This window comes from Berghia stephanieae, chromosome 8 (genome assembly GCF_034508935.2).
Source record: "Berghia stephanieae isolate SIO BIC M18660-M18661 chromosome 8, UCSD_Bste_1.3, whole genome shotgun sequence".
Lineage (NCBI taxonomy): Eukaryota > Metazoa > Mollusca > Gastropoda > Nudibranchia > Aeolidiidae > Berghia > Berghia stephanieae.
The window spans coordinates 25,988,421-26,004,035 of NC_088367.1; the positions used below are offsets into that span (position 1 = coordinate 25,988,421).

A 15,615-nucleotide genomic window follows, 5' to 3' on the forward strand; every position below is an offset into this window, starting at 1 on the left:
AATCTAAAAGAATTGCTCTACAAGAATTCCAAACTTCTTCATTTGACTTGGAGGACTCACCGAATGAATATATTTAGCAACCCACAAGAATAATGAGACAACGTTCAAAATTAGAGATTGACTATAATAAACAAACGTGCTTTAAAAAAAAAAATGGAATCGGGAGTACTCCATTCTGTAATGACAACAGATATGGAAGAAAATATTCGTGAAATAGCGTTATCGATAAAAGATTCTGATATGTTGTCATTTATTGCCAGAGGAGATTTAGTCACTCAGGAGGCACACTACCGCTCTATACCATAAAATTTGTTATGCACGATACTTAAAAAAAACAAGCTTTAATAGATGTCACTGCTGATGATAATCATGATGTCACAGTTCTTGAAAGAAGTCGAGCTTTTGCTAACATTATATCTTTTATAGAAGTGTACCCTGCAACAAATGTGTCGATCGACATGAACCACTGTGGAGCTTGTTTCCAGAATTGTCAAAAGTGTCCCAAAAACTCATCAAATGTTCATGTAAGAGAGAATTTATCGGCACCCGATGCAAGTGTTTAAGGTCCGGTTTGCCTTGCACAGACTTATGTAGATGCGGGGTGTGTGTGGTGTGTGTGTGTGTGTGTGTGTTGGGGGGGGGGGGTCTTAGGTCATTACAGTAATGAGTAAAATTCTCTCTCTTTCTTTCTCTCTCTCTCTCTCTCTCTCTCTCTATCTCTCTCCGTCGCTCCCACTCCTCTCCCAACTCTCCCGCTTTTATCTACTAGTTACAACACGAAATAACCATCAGTTAGCTACCGTAAATGGTTACCGGTGTATTTAAAGTTTTAGGACGCACATTGTATTGTCGTGGTTATTTCCTCGGTTAAGTAATGTTATATAGGAAAAATTAAAAGTGCTAAAAACGCACTGTTATGATAAATTGCCAGAGTGGTTCTATATCAGGTGTTGTTTATACGGGTCATAGCTACCTATATGCCAATTTTCAGGATTAAAACCTCAATGTGCACGGTTTTAGCCTAATTTTCCCTAATACAATGAATATGAAGAAAATATATATTTTTACGCAGTTATTTCCCTTGTTTAATATAGCTGTAATAAGTAAAATCTAAGGCCTTAAACCGATACGTTATGATTGATTGCCAGAGTGGTTCTATATCAGATGTTTTTTCTATGGGTCTTAGCAACCTGTATGCAAATTTCCATGCTTTCAACCCGAATTTGCACGGTTTTAGCCTAATTCCCCCTACTAGTGAGCGTATTCAGAGCTGTCAACCCCATCTGATGAGAATGTGTACAATGGGACCTCAAAATGGGGGAGATTTCATAAAAATGGGTACAATCCTGAAATAGACGGAAAATAACCATTGTGAAAGTAAGAGGAAGGTATAACTACATAAAGTCACACCACACAAGCTCAATTGCAGCAACAATGATGTTCCCAAGACTATAATCCAATCCTTTCAGAAATCTACCTCCCAGCATGAAGATCATAATTGGTCAAAAAATATATGAATATCTACTTGGTCACCAAGGTTTCTCAATAGGCTAGTAATAATATGAATTACAACTAAAGAAAACTGAAGTGACTCCGCACACTGAAAATGGGTACAATCTTGGGGGAAATGTGTACAAGTGTACAATCACTGAAAATGCGTACAATTCCACATTTTTTGCAGTAGGTTGGCAGCTCTGCGTATTATCCTCTAATATATTCAAAAAATCATTGTGTAGCTGTGCAAAAAGGGTCTTTCCTTTTAATGTTTTAGTTTTCCAGTCACAACCTGGGAAACTAATATCTCTTCCTATAATGAAGATGCCATTGGTGATGGTGTTTATTTTCATCATGCAATATTTGAATAGCTCCAAGCTTTCTTCATCGCCCACATTGCGCTGATAGTAGGAACATATGTAAAGTCCTGGAACCTTTAATTTCAATTTTGACCCATATCATCTCTTTACAGTTTTGCTCCAGTTCTGGAACTAACAAGCAATAAAAACACCCTTGCCATTAAGGTTGCAGTCTTTGCGGTATATGTTGAATTTTGAAGGGAAATATTCATTGTCTTGAATAGACGAATCCAAGCATGACTCAGTGCCAATGAAAATATCTGGTTTCTCATTATGCACAATGTTAATACATGACACGTGTTTAATTTTAATTGATTCGCAGTTTCTGTTCATTACTTTGAGATTTTTCAAAGTACTTTGTTTATTTTAGAACACTTCTTATATTGTTAATAACAGAACTGGGAGACTGTTTACTATGTGTGTCCAATGCTTTAATAGAAATTGTTAACAAGTTCTGGTGTAAAACTATTACTATGTGTTGATTCAATTATGTTGTCTTGTTATTTACAGTGTCAACAGTTGGGACATCAATCTGTGTCATCGTATTTTTTCCTCCTCTGCTTTGACTATCTTGACCAATCAAATTCGTCAATAGTTGGGGACTCTTTGAGTGGTTTTTCCTTTGTGTGTTATGTAGGGTAGGTTTCAGGGCGTCATGTTTTGACTGTGGAAGTTGTATTGAGTCACTGTGTGGTGTGATAGCAAGGTGAGTTGTCTTGTTTGCTTCAATATCAGCTATTATGGGAATGGTTGTCAATAATGACGGTGCATGAACTGTTTTCTATTGTTTTTGACGATTTCAATTATCCTTTGTTTTCTCCTACCTCTCTTGGTCTCATGAACATGTTGTTGATGGATATTTATAGACGACGATTCCCATTCAACACATAAAAATGTTAATATATAAAATGTCTAGAGATTGAAAATGTGTAAAATTTGTTTTAAAATGTCTTAATAACTCTTTAAATATTTGATAAAAACCTACAATTTCAACACAAAAGTGTAATATAAAAAAACAAGTACATATAGAATTTCAATTATAAAACCCAGTGTAAGTTATCTTAAAATCACAAAAATCATCTAAAACACAGCTGTGCATCTTGGCCGTGTTACAGTCCCAGTCGAGGAGGTTATTTTTTTTCTTATATTTATTTCTCCTTTGCCTGGCATTGTTTCATACACACCTTTTCAGTTTTGAGTTCTAAATCTTTAAGAGGGATTATATAGAAAGAAAAAAAATCTTCATCCACGAAGAACGACTTACGTAGAAAATTTCAGGCTTCCACATACATAAGTTTTCCAGTGTGCCATGTAGAACAAGAAGTAGGAGTACAGGTTTTGATACAGCATAATATTGGGTACATCTCCAAGCTGAAGGGCAATGCTACATCCAAGAATAACCACTCCTGATAGAAAGTGTAGAGAGAAAAAATCTTTGAAGGTTACTTCAGTTATTTAAACTCGACTCAAATGTGAATGAGTACATGGCTATAGGCAATGATGGATATTGAATGAGTACTAGTACAAGAAATATGCCTAACAGGCGACTGGTACTGTATGAAATGGAAATATGGTTCGATATGGCCTGATGAAGGAATAAATTGTGAAATGCATTGAGAATGGTAAATCAGTGGAATGTGTGACATAAATATTCATACTTGTTTATAAGTGTTCATATTTTTTTGAATGGGTGAGCTACATTCAGAAATGACATGTGGTCATAAAATTACAACCATGGGGTAAAATCATAGAATAGCATTAAGGGATTGGCCTCGGACAGGAGAGAATTTGGAATGAGGGTGTTTGCCAGTGGCCTATACCATAATCCAGGATGAGAGAGGCTATGATGATGAACATGATGAGGTCATACATAGCTTTGAGCAGAAGCAAGGGAGTATATTTTATGCAAAAAGTACAAGTATGTTAAAGATTGCATCAAAAGAAAATAAGTGTGTTGACATAACTGCCACACCTTTTGTTCTCTTTTCCTAAGCTAAGCAGATGGTGCTAACGTGCATGGCAGTGGCCCTGATCCTGCTTATGAGATTTTCCTCTGAGAATATTGACATCAAATAACAAAATCATATCCCCTATCTTCCCCATCCCCTATTTATCTTTTTTTTCTTCCTTCTGTCCTTCATAATCCACAGTGTCGTAGATGTTGAATTAAGCACTTATATTAATTTTATAAAACAGATCAAACTTACCTGCACAAGCAAAGAACAATAACAATTGTGAAAAGTGAAATGGGAAACATGGTTGGACAGGAATCATGAGCCTTGAATGGCAATCAGTCAAAGAGAAGTAACTCTGAAATAAAACTGCCACTGCCTTGTGGACAAGTCTTGGATGACTAAGGAAGCATATCCTAATGGAAAAACAGGCCGAAGTCAGGGTTGAAGGGCTGAAAGGCGAAAAAAGCCTGGACAGACATAATTGCTGAACCCGAAAACTGCAATGGCATACATCTACCCCACTTCAGTGATGATAGGGGAAATGAAGAAGAAGAAGAAGAAGAAGAAGAAGAAGAAGAAGAAGAAGAAGAAGAAGAAGAAGAAGAAGAAGAAGAAGAAGAAGAAGAAGAAGAAGAAGAAGAAGAAGAAGAAGAAAAAGAAGAAAAAGAAGAAGAAATAACCCCAAACCCAGCCTGACATAACAGTAAACTGAGTTGGAAGATTACATGTAAGTAAATTATTAAAGTACAGCAGACATTTAACACACAAGGCTTGATCTTAATTTTATAAAAATTCTGTCTATCCTGATAATCAGTCTTCATACCCATGGAGACTGAGTCACAGCCATGATCAAAAAGTTCTCCCAAAGGCGTGTTGCTTTGAGTCCTTCTGGCTTGCTTCCCATCAATTGCATCCAATGCCTGGTAGACAAAGAGACCAATGCCACAAAGGAAAAACGCCCATCTTGGAGCCTGAAAAACAGATGGGTGGAAAATAATGAATTCAAGTCAAATGAAAAGAGTGCAACTGTTATAATGAGAGGCGGTGGACAAGGTGATGGGTCTTATTATTTTTTAACTTTTCAAAACTCCTGAAAACAAACGAATGAATAATCTACAATCATTTCCTAGACTAAAATATACAGGGTGTCCCAGAAGTCTGGAACACAATAAAAAAAATCATATTTATTCTGAAACTAATGAAGATATCTTAATTAAAAATTATATTAATATGTTTCAGTCCATAAAGAAATCATTCAAGTTTTTAATGTTGCCGGGTTTATTGATGGCAGTTGAATCAGTCAGCAAAGAAATGCCCAAAACACTTGAGCAAATCATCACAGTACTGATCATACAAAATGGTGGACATGTTGAAATCCATTAAAGATGTATGTATTTATTTTAAATCGTTAAAAATCTGTTAAGACATTTTTTGAGCTCTGGTTTGCGTTTAACAAAACTTGGAATTATTTCTCTTCATTTTCCCTAACATCCTGTACTTAGCTGTGCTGTCTGTTTCTCCCTAAACTATTTTCTTTTTGGTTCCAAACTTCTGGGACACCCTTTATTACTATTTCTTTATTCTTGACGTCGGGCTTAGTGCAGTATTATACAAAATCAAAACACCTTTTTTCTTTCATTTTAGCCAGGAAAATATTGCTTAATTTTTCGATTAATTAAATGACCACAGACTTGATAAAAAGGCTTCATAAATATAAGACTTTGAAGAAGTAGTGATTGGATAGATTTCATTTTAATCTGGCAGAAGGTACATTGTTGCTCTCTATCCAACTGAGACATTTCAGCACCATAAATTGTGATAAACCCATGTGTCATATGGGGCTGACCAAAAGTGTTTTCTTTGGTTTCGTTTTTCATTTTTAAAAGTTTAAAAGCACTTGACCAAATATTATAGTAGTTATCATTACTTTATCAGTGCATTGCTGTTATCGAATGGTCTTTAAATTTAAACTAGTATCTAAGTAAATAAATTAAAAGAGAACTTATAAAATTGCTTATAACAATTAAAAAATGAAATAGATCTCAATACAGCAAAACTGTATAAATCACAGAATGCATTATTTATTATAATATTTTATTGCCCTTATACTAAATTATCTCATCAATGGCAAAAACCAAAAATATTCTCATGTAAGCAGGGTTCTCATTAGCTGTGATGTCCTTAAAAAAAGTACTGCTAATATCTAGGGCCTTGAGATAACAGCATCACCAAACTGACATGAACTGATAACCTTATGCAGGCCTAGCAAGAAATGAAAATCATTTTCTGACAGCTAATTCCTTCATGTACCTCAAACAAAAACAATGCAAATGTCTCTGCTAGAAGCTCGAATTTTTTTATTTTTTAAAATATGTTTTTGTTTTTAAGGGTTTTACGGCGCCTGCAACACATTTAGGTTATATCAGCGCCAGTAAAAAGGAAGAAAATGGGATCAAAAAAAGTTCTAGAATTACAATTAAAGCACCCAAGAAAAAGTAAGACATAGGGGAACTGGGAACAAATAGGGTTCAGATGTAGATTCCAAGAGCATACCACCAATGTACTTAGTTTGAGATCACCTATAAGTCTCATCCGGACACAAGCACAAAATCCAACAAGGAGGAATACATTCAAATGCTTACATTTCATTATACATAATACAAAAATAACAGATATAATAATACATAACAGAGAGATGATTTACAAGGAAAAAAATACCATCTCCCAAAACAATAACTATGCATTTGACTGTTTCCCTCCCAGCCAGGACTCCGGCCAGGGCCAGGACAAAACCAAGTAGTCTCATTCCAAGACAAAGACAGAAAGCATGTTGGAAAACAGATATATGGGGATAGAAGACACAGTATGTACCCCCCTGCCCACTATTATTATTAATTTTTTTTTTTTTAAATAGTCAAATGAAATGAAAGCTTCAATCTAAGTTACAAAGACAGATAATGTGTACACTCGTCTTTAGTGTATTATTCATTGAGCTGACAAAGGGGAAACCCGAAATGTCCACATCATCTGTCTTCGTTAATTGAAGCTTCCACTCCATTGACTAGTGTTATCTAAAAACAAAAACAGATCAGAAACATTCTGATGGTTTGATTTGGATATCAGTTTGTTTTTTTTTAAAGTAAGTAAGTGAGTAATTGAAATAAATATGTAAGAAATTCTTATCCGAATCATATTTTGCACAATTTGTGAATGTTGACTATTTATTCAAAACAGATTGTGCATAGCATTTTGGAGTCCTGATAGCAGTTGGTAGAACTCATCTCACAAACAAAAAGGACAGATGGAACGGTAAAGATTTTTTTTTCTGACTCTTTCTGTCCACACTCAGCAGTAATTGATGTCATCGATTGTTGAGCGTCCCTCTTGCGGCTAGGCGGAGTTGCCGTAACAGTGAGGTCATGTGTTCAAATATTCATTGCTGCAAAGCTTTTATTCTCTATTGTCCTCTGACACTTTTCTACTCACTTCATTTCTTGTTATTAGTAATTGGGTAGCTGGTGGAAAGTAATTTGCAATAGACTAGTGTCCTATCCCATGGGTAACAAGCAATTGCCACAGTCATTTTAACACTACAGAAACTATAAAACACTTCAGTTCAATGGAGTTCAATGAGATTTGGTCGAACACCACTGTTGTTATTTGTTGTTTTTCATTGTATGACTCATTAAGTAACCGACAATTCATTGGTACTGTTTAATCACATACAAATTTAATCATGTAAAAATGAACATAAGCACACACATACATACATACGCACAAGCACTCATTAACATGGTTTTTAAAAGTGGGTCAAAAGTAGAACTCAAAACTAGTAACATGTATTAATGAATAAAGTTATTCTTTAAGTGTATTTGTAAGAAAAGAAATTTGGAGTGCTTGTAAGTGTTACTAGATAACATTACAGGCCACGTCATCAACTCTCTAATGGCAAGCATTATCTCCCACTTATCTGATTCAAATACATACATAACTAACTGTGCTCACCAAGGGAGAGGTAACATTGGTTCAATTAAATAAACCCAGTGTCGCATCAATGTTTGTAGATTTTGGTGAAAACAAATAATGTAATTGTAATGTAATAATTAATCTATGCAGAGCGTAGAATCCAAAAAGTGCTCTAAGTCTAAGGCACTAAACATACAGTGGAACCTCCCGTTTACGACACCTCCGAATAGCGACAACCTCCTGATAACGACATTGACTCCTGGTCCCGATTTTTTTCTATTTAAGATCAGTAAAAAAAACCTCCAAATAACGACGCATTTTTGATAAAACCTCCGAACAATGACATCATTTTGGCGATTTTCGGCAGTTTTCGTAGATATCTGATACTAAAAATACCGCGTATGAGTACTCAAAGTTTATAAAAACGATTCCTGCTTGAACCAATGAGAACGCAGCTTTTGAAACCAATGAAAACGCAGCTTTAGCTTTTTTTTGACGAATCTTGGCTGATATGCATTAATAAAAACCAAGGTATAAATGTAAGTGTAAGCAAGTAAACACAAAATCTTGGAAAATGTGATATTATGTGGTTATAGAAGTAGTAGTAGTAGTAGTAGTAGTAGTAGTAGTAGTAGTAGTAGTAGTAGTAGTAGTAGTAGTAGTAGTAGCAGCAGCAGCATTAGTAGTGTTTTTGTGGGAGGAGGAGGAGGAAGAGGAGGAGGAATTTTATCTAACTCGCAGCATCCGAATTACCTGTTTTTGTTTGTTTTATAAAGGGTTTTACAGCGCTTGTGACACATCTATGTCATATCAGCGCCAGTAAAAAGGAAAAAAATTGGATAGTAAAAAACATTCTAGATTTACAATTGAAATGACATAAGAAAAATTAGACAAAGGGGAATGGTTTAAATAGGGAACAGATGTAGATTCCAGAAGCACACTATCAGTTACTCAGTTCAGATCACCTAAAAGTCTCATCCAGACACACGCACAAGAACCCTCTAAGAGGAATACACTACAATGTTTTGTTTGTTTTGTCAATGTTAATAAAAAGGGGTCCCGCGGGCCTTACCACACCCACTTTGTCCGCCATCTTGGAAACATCTAAATAACGACATAAAAACTCGGTCCCGTGGCATGTCGTTATCGGGAGGTTCCACTGTACAAAGACATTAGGTAACATAAAATGCAAATATCATCACTACTCAAAAGCCTACCTGAATAAGAATGCTTTCAAAAGTTTACTAAAATTACTCAGCTCAGAGCCATCTTTGACTTCATTATCTCCAATGCAACCTCTGGATTTATGACACCCTGTGGATAGCGACATTGACCCCTGATCCTGCTTTTTCTCCCCTATATTATTTCTGATAAAAAACCCCAAAATAGCGACATAGATTTTAGTAAAACTCCTGTTTAGTGACATCCATAATAATAATTGGCTGTTTGATACAAAACTCTAGCCAAATAGACAATTTGTTTCAGACCAATACCCTGATCAGGAAAAGATGGCGACAAAAAATGACAACAAAGAAGGAAATCGCTGCAAAGTACAGGATTCCCCAAAACAGTCTGTTAACAATAATCAAGAACTGTAACAAGATCGAGATGAATGGCCATAAACTACAAATACAAAGGAAGAAATTCTGACTTGTGACGAATAAGGCCGTTAGATGAAGCTGTGCTGATTAGGAACAGAGCTATAAATGCATCAAATTCTGGCCCTATCATCTGCAAGCAGGCAAAATCATTGTGGTCAATCTTGGAGTGGAGAATTTTAAAACATGCAATTGTTGACCCGATGAATTTAAACAGCAGCACAGCATTGTTTTTAAAGTAGCCTGTGACGGATCTGCTACAAGTTAACGATATTATCATTCAGTGAAAGGAAAAATACACATTCTAATGTGGTTGAGACATGTCTCTTATCACAGTTACTGGTCCGTGAATTGCATCGTTACATTCATGGGTCTCATCACACACCCCTTTTCCGCCATCTTGAAAACCCCGCAATATTGACAATCTTGGATAACGACATAATTTTCCCATTCTTGGCAATATCATTATCCATCAGTTGCACTGTATTTTGTTCCATATTTATAACAATAGAAAATTTGAATCCTGTGTCTTAAAGGATGAGAGTTTTTCTTTTCATACAGAATTGGTCCACTGAAACAAACCTAATGAATATAATTTTCTTTCTTTTATTTTCTGTAGTATGTAAATTCCAACCAATACTCCTGTAGCCTTTTGGGTGACAAAATGTATAAAGTGTGAATTATCAAAACAGATTCATCTTTCAGATATCAGCATCCACTAATAAAGGTCACACAATGCAGGTTATCTGGAATGTTACTAAATTTAAACCAATTTGACTGAACGATAAATAAAATAAAATTTAAAAATTATCAACTACTCATACAAACAATCAATCGATGATAATACAACAACAACAACAACAGCTGATACTACTACTACTACTATAATAATAATATGATGATGAAGAAGAAGACGAAGAAGAAGAAGAAGAAGAAGAAGAAGAAGAAGAAGAAGAAGAAGAAGAAGAAGAAGAAGAAGAAGAAGAAGAAGAAGAAGAAGAAGAAGAAGAAGAAGAAGAAGAAGAAGAAGAAGAAGAAGAAGAAGAAGAAGAAGAAGAAGAAGAAGAAGAAATTCATAACCAAGAAGGAGAACAAGAACAAGATGAACAAGAACAAAAAGAAGAAATACTCTCTTTGTGGGATTAAAAATAATCTCGTTAGAAATGTGTCACCCATTACAGTGGCTTATGCTCTTGATATCATCATAGTTAATGTAGGTCTCAAGCAGAGGGCAAAGTTCAAGAGGTTTGGTATACACAAATCAAGATAACACTAATGAAGCATGTTGTAAAGATGATGATGGTGACAATAGTGGTAGTAGTAGTGGTAATAGCAGTAGTAGTATTACTAGTAGTAGTAGTAGTATTAGTAGTAGTAGTAGTAGTAGTAGTAGTAGTAGTAGTAGTAGTAGTAGTAGTAGTAGTAGTAGTAGTAGTAGTAGTAGTAGTAGTAGTAGTAGTAGTAGTAGTAGTAGTAGTAGTAGTAGTAGTAGTAGTAGTAGTAGTAGTAGTAGTAGTAGTAGTAGTAGTAGTAGTAATAGTAGTAGTAAAAGTAGGAATAATGTGACAAACCACCCCTGACAAACACTGAAAAACTTGACATGGTTGACAAACAACGCTTCTAAATCTAAGAAGAACGCTTGACAGATGATCTACATTGGCGGGATTGGAGACAAGGGTTTATAAACAGTTTGGACAGAATAGAAAGCAATCAACGCTTCACAATTATTGTTCTTACAAAAAATAATGTCACATTTTGTTGTTGGTAAAACATGAAAAAGAAAAAAAGAAGAAAAAAAGCCCCAAAAAATACCAAATAACCAAACAAAAAGCAATAAACAAAATAAATAAATAAATAAATATATAAATAAATAAATAAAAGTTAAGAAACAAACATTCTAATGTTGAAAACCCAGAATGGAAGGTTCTACATGAATTTCACTAGATGCTATTAGTAGCTTTTCCCCTTAATCTCACACTCCGCTTAATCGACACACTAAGCCAAAATCCCAGGGTGTGAGATTAAGCAGAGTCGACTGTACTACTACTACTACTACTACTACTACTACTATTACTAATGATAATAATAATAATAATAATAATAATAATAATAATAATAATAATAACAATAATAATAATAAAATAATAATAATAATAATAATAATAATAATAATAATAATAATAATAATAATAATAATAATAATAATAATAATAATAATAATAATAAAAACAACAACAAGAATAATAGTAATAATAATAATAATAATAATAATAATAATAATAATAATAATAATAATAATAATAATAATAATAATAATAATAATAATAATAAATAATAATAATAATAATAATAATAATAATAATAATAATAATAATAATAATAATAATAATTAATAATAATAAAAATAATAATAATAATAGGCTATGAGAGAAAGAGAACGAGAGAGAGAGAGAGAGAGAGAGAGAGAGAGAGAGAGAGAGAGAGAGAGAGAGAGAGAGAGAGAGAGAGAGAGAGAGAGAGAGAGAGAGAGAGAGAGAGAGAGAGAGAGAGGGGGGGGGATGGATACGATTTAATATAAAGAAACATCATAACTCTCGCCGCAGCTCACCAAAATCAATAACATGTGATGATGACAGGGGGTATGATTGACTTCAATAACCAACTCATAACTCGGTAGGTAACAGTAATTGTAGAAGGTAGCAGGTGGTGTGTGGTCAAATGATGAAAAGCTATCTAGTTTCAAATTTTAGTGGTATTAATACAACAGTTGCTTTCAATTGCATTGACAGTAAAAGCCTAATTTTAAGCAACCTGAACTCAAACTTCTTAATCAAATTTACTAATATCTTTACAAAGAAACTTAATCCAGATCTACATTTATTTTTTTTTACTATAAATGAATAAAATGGTCAAATGTAATGTTGTCTTAATCTGATTCTTGACTATGCTTACTCATCATCCACATTATGTTTTTGAGGGAGGGAGGGAGGGAAGGGGAAGGGGAAGAGAGAGAGAGAGAGAGAGAGAGAGAGAGAGAGAGAGAGAGAGAGAGAGAGAGAGAGAGAGAGAGAGAGAGAGAGAGAGAGAGAGAGAGAGAGAGAGAGAGAGAGAGAGAGAGAAGAAGAGAGAGAGAGAGAGAGAGAGAGAGAGAGAGAGAGAGAGAGAGAGAGAGAGAGAGAGAGAGAGAGAGAGAGAGAGATTTTTTTGTTTGTTGCTTTAGGTCTCTTCCAACACAATTGAGGTTATATGAGAGACCGCTGAAACAAAAAAACAAGCAATCCAACAAAAATGTAAATCAAAATCATAACCTAAAGATATCATAAGCTAAATTATAAATAACCAAGAACAAACAGGCAGAAGATTTACAGAGAAAAAAAATATCCCCTGTCAAAAATACAATCACAAACCAAAGAAACAGGATAGGCTAGTAAAGAGAAGAAGAAACGACATCACTATCGGATCGTACACCCATGCGAACATCATAGGTATATGATTCAAGGGTGATGCTCCCATCCAACCACCCGCGAGAGAGAGAGAGAGAGAGAGAGAGAGAGAGAGAGAGAGAGAGAGAGAGAGAGAGAGAGAGAGAGAGAGAGAAGAGATGAGAAAATGATAGTTCAACATTTTTTAAAAACGCTCCTACATTGCTACAAAATACAAAGTTATAATAACTTGAATGATAGAGCACTCATCTCAACAGTTATACCAGCAATGAATCGAGGTAGAACAATAATGGGGCAAATAAACAGGACTTTCTTAGCTTCGTGACTAAATCTGCAGCAGCATCAGTTCTTCCAACACAACTTGCACAATCTTGTTGACAAAAGTTTGTCCATTATTACTTTTCTTTCAGTCTTTTGAATCAAATCTTAATATAAAGCACATTGAAACAACAGGCACAAACTAGCAAGGTAAGGACCCGGGTGGCCTTTAGTGTATCTAAAAATATCTCTGAATTCTTATATAATGTCGAGGTAGTTGTGTACATACAACGAACGCAGTCCATAAGAAGTCAACCTTGCTTGAATTCAACACCATCGATGGTCTCAATATTTTTTTCTTTGGTTACTGAATCTCCGACAATTTCAACAGCTATGTATTGTATTCCACTTAAGAAGAATCAAGTCATAGTATGAGTGAACGACTTGGGGGGGGGGGGGGTCCCGATAGCACTCGCTTCAACATGCAAAGAGAACAAAATTGATCCCGGGTGCAGTCGAGATTTTTTCCTGAGCCCCTCCGCCTGTCCACCCAGCAGTGATTGGGTAGCTGATTCTGTTAGACTTGGTGGAAAGTACTTTGCGATAGATTGGAATCCTATCCAATGGGTAGCAAGCAATTGCTATTGTTTGTTTCATGCTAAAGAAACCAGGATAAACTCCAGCTCCATGGCTCTGAAGGGCTACTTACTTTTATTATGAGTGAAAGACGGGGAGTGGGGCTATGTCGGGCTTGGGCAGGTATCTGCCTGAAGGTATTTATCGTCTACTGCACAACCCACACCCAAAGACAATCACACTACGATTGAATAACATTTAGTTGGCAACAGATGCAATGACCTGCCTGAAGGTGTTTATCGTCTACTGCACAATCCACTCACCCAAAGACAATCACACTACGATTGAATAACATTTAATTGGCAACAGATGCAATGCAACAAATCAAGTACAACAGATAATCATTGAGATGTTGATGGTCATGATTGACTCATCAATCACACAATTAAATATTGATTTATATGCGTTATGATTGGCTGGCCTCATTATTTACCAAATACACTTGGATATATAAAACAAATGTTAGAAAAGTGCATCATGTACTTCAGACAAAAGACTTGATTTTACTGGGTTTTATGTTTATTTTTCTGCTATTAATCTGAATGTCTTACAAATTGATATGTAAGGCATGTATGAATGCACTATGGTTATGTGTTTGATCAACCCAGTTACTTCCTGTGGAAAAAAGAACAGCTGTTTATATGGGGCATTTTACAAACCCGTCATTTGAAATACCCACACATTGAAGAAGAAGAAGAAGAAGAAGAAGAAGAAGAAGAAGAAGAAGAAGAAGAAGAAGAAGAAGAAGAAGAAGAAGAAGAAGAAAAAGAAAAAGGAGGAGGAGGAGTTAAGTTAAGGGTTTAAATGGCACCACATGAAAATAACCCAGCTCTGCTAGTTCTGATAGTAGTAGTAGTAGTAGTAGTAGTAGTAGTAGTAGTAGTAGTAGTAGTAGTAGTAGTAGTAGTAGTGGTAGTAGTAGTAGTAGTAGTAGTAGTAGTAGTAGTAGTAGTAGTAGTAGTAGCAGTAGAAGTGGCAGAGGTAGTATCTAACGGAGGAAAAGGAGGAAGAGCAGGAAAGGAAGATGAGGGTGGTGATGACGATGATGATGAAATTAAAAATTCATGAAAAGCGTTTCTTGATGCCGGTTATATATAGTGAAAGAAATGTAGTAAGCTTTTATATAATCATAATTTAAAAATAATCAAATTCAATATAAAAATAAAATTAAAATTAAGAAATTGAAATGAGAATGAATGAGAAAGAAGCCATACTTCCTGGACACAATCGGGACTGTAGAAGCACAAGATTAGAGTTGTAAAAACGTTTATGCACAATCCAATCAAAGTGATTGCATTAGGGGCCCACCAACGAGGAACTTGCTCCACAAGCCACCTCCAAAAAATTTGCATTGGGGGCTCAAGAATTGAGGTTCCCTCTGCACTGTATTTATGTTCCATCAGACGTTTTAGCTGGCCCTGTGTCAAGATTTGATGGTTTCTGATGTATTTATCATACAGGCCATCCTTTCTTGGAATAACTGAGGCACCTGATGATGCCGCCATGTCAATTCAGTTTGCAATTACACGGTTAAATATTAAAGAAAGTCGTGACAACTCCACAACCTTCCACGAACAGCTGACACAATAGCTTTCACGTCACCGTCGTAAACACACATAAACGACTGCCAGAGCTGACTGGGTGATGGGCTCTAGTCGATAAGGGTACTGGGTACTGGGTATTTATCGAGATTCAACAATGTACTTAAAGCTCTCACTAAGATCATGTAACATTATCCACAGAATATCTAACACTTAAATGTGACATCTCGCCTCAAAACGGTATTATGTTGGGATTAAACTATTTAAAATTATTAACTCTTGTTTTCTACCGTACTGAAACAATGGATTCAGTCTCCTCAATAAAACATAAACGCGACCCAAGTCTGATATTTCTGGATAGAAAT

General features: G+C 35.2%; 1 protein-coding gene across 1 annotated transcript in view; it reads right to left on the minus strand.

Annotated features, from left to right (window-relative positions):
- Positions 1-15,366, minus strand: part of LOC144978459 (cholinephosphotransferase 1-like) — a 28,770-nt gene extending 13,404 nt beyond the window's left edge. Inside the window, exons 1-3 of the mRNA XM_078924562.1 lie at positions 14,924-15,366; positions 4,632-4,779; positions 3,118-3,259 (exon numbers count right to left, since the gene is read on the minus strand). Of these exons, the coding sequence (XP_078780688.1) occupies positions 3,118-3,259; positions 4,632-4,779; positions 14,924-15,214 (581 nt within the window). The 5' untranslated portion in view covers positions 15,215-15,366. The remainder of the gene's footprint in view (positions 1-3,117; positions 3,260-4,631; positions 4,780-14,923) is intronic.
- Between the last annotated feature and the right edge of the window lie 249 nt (positions 15,367-15,615).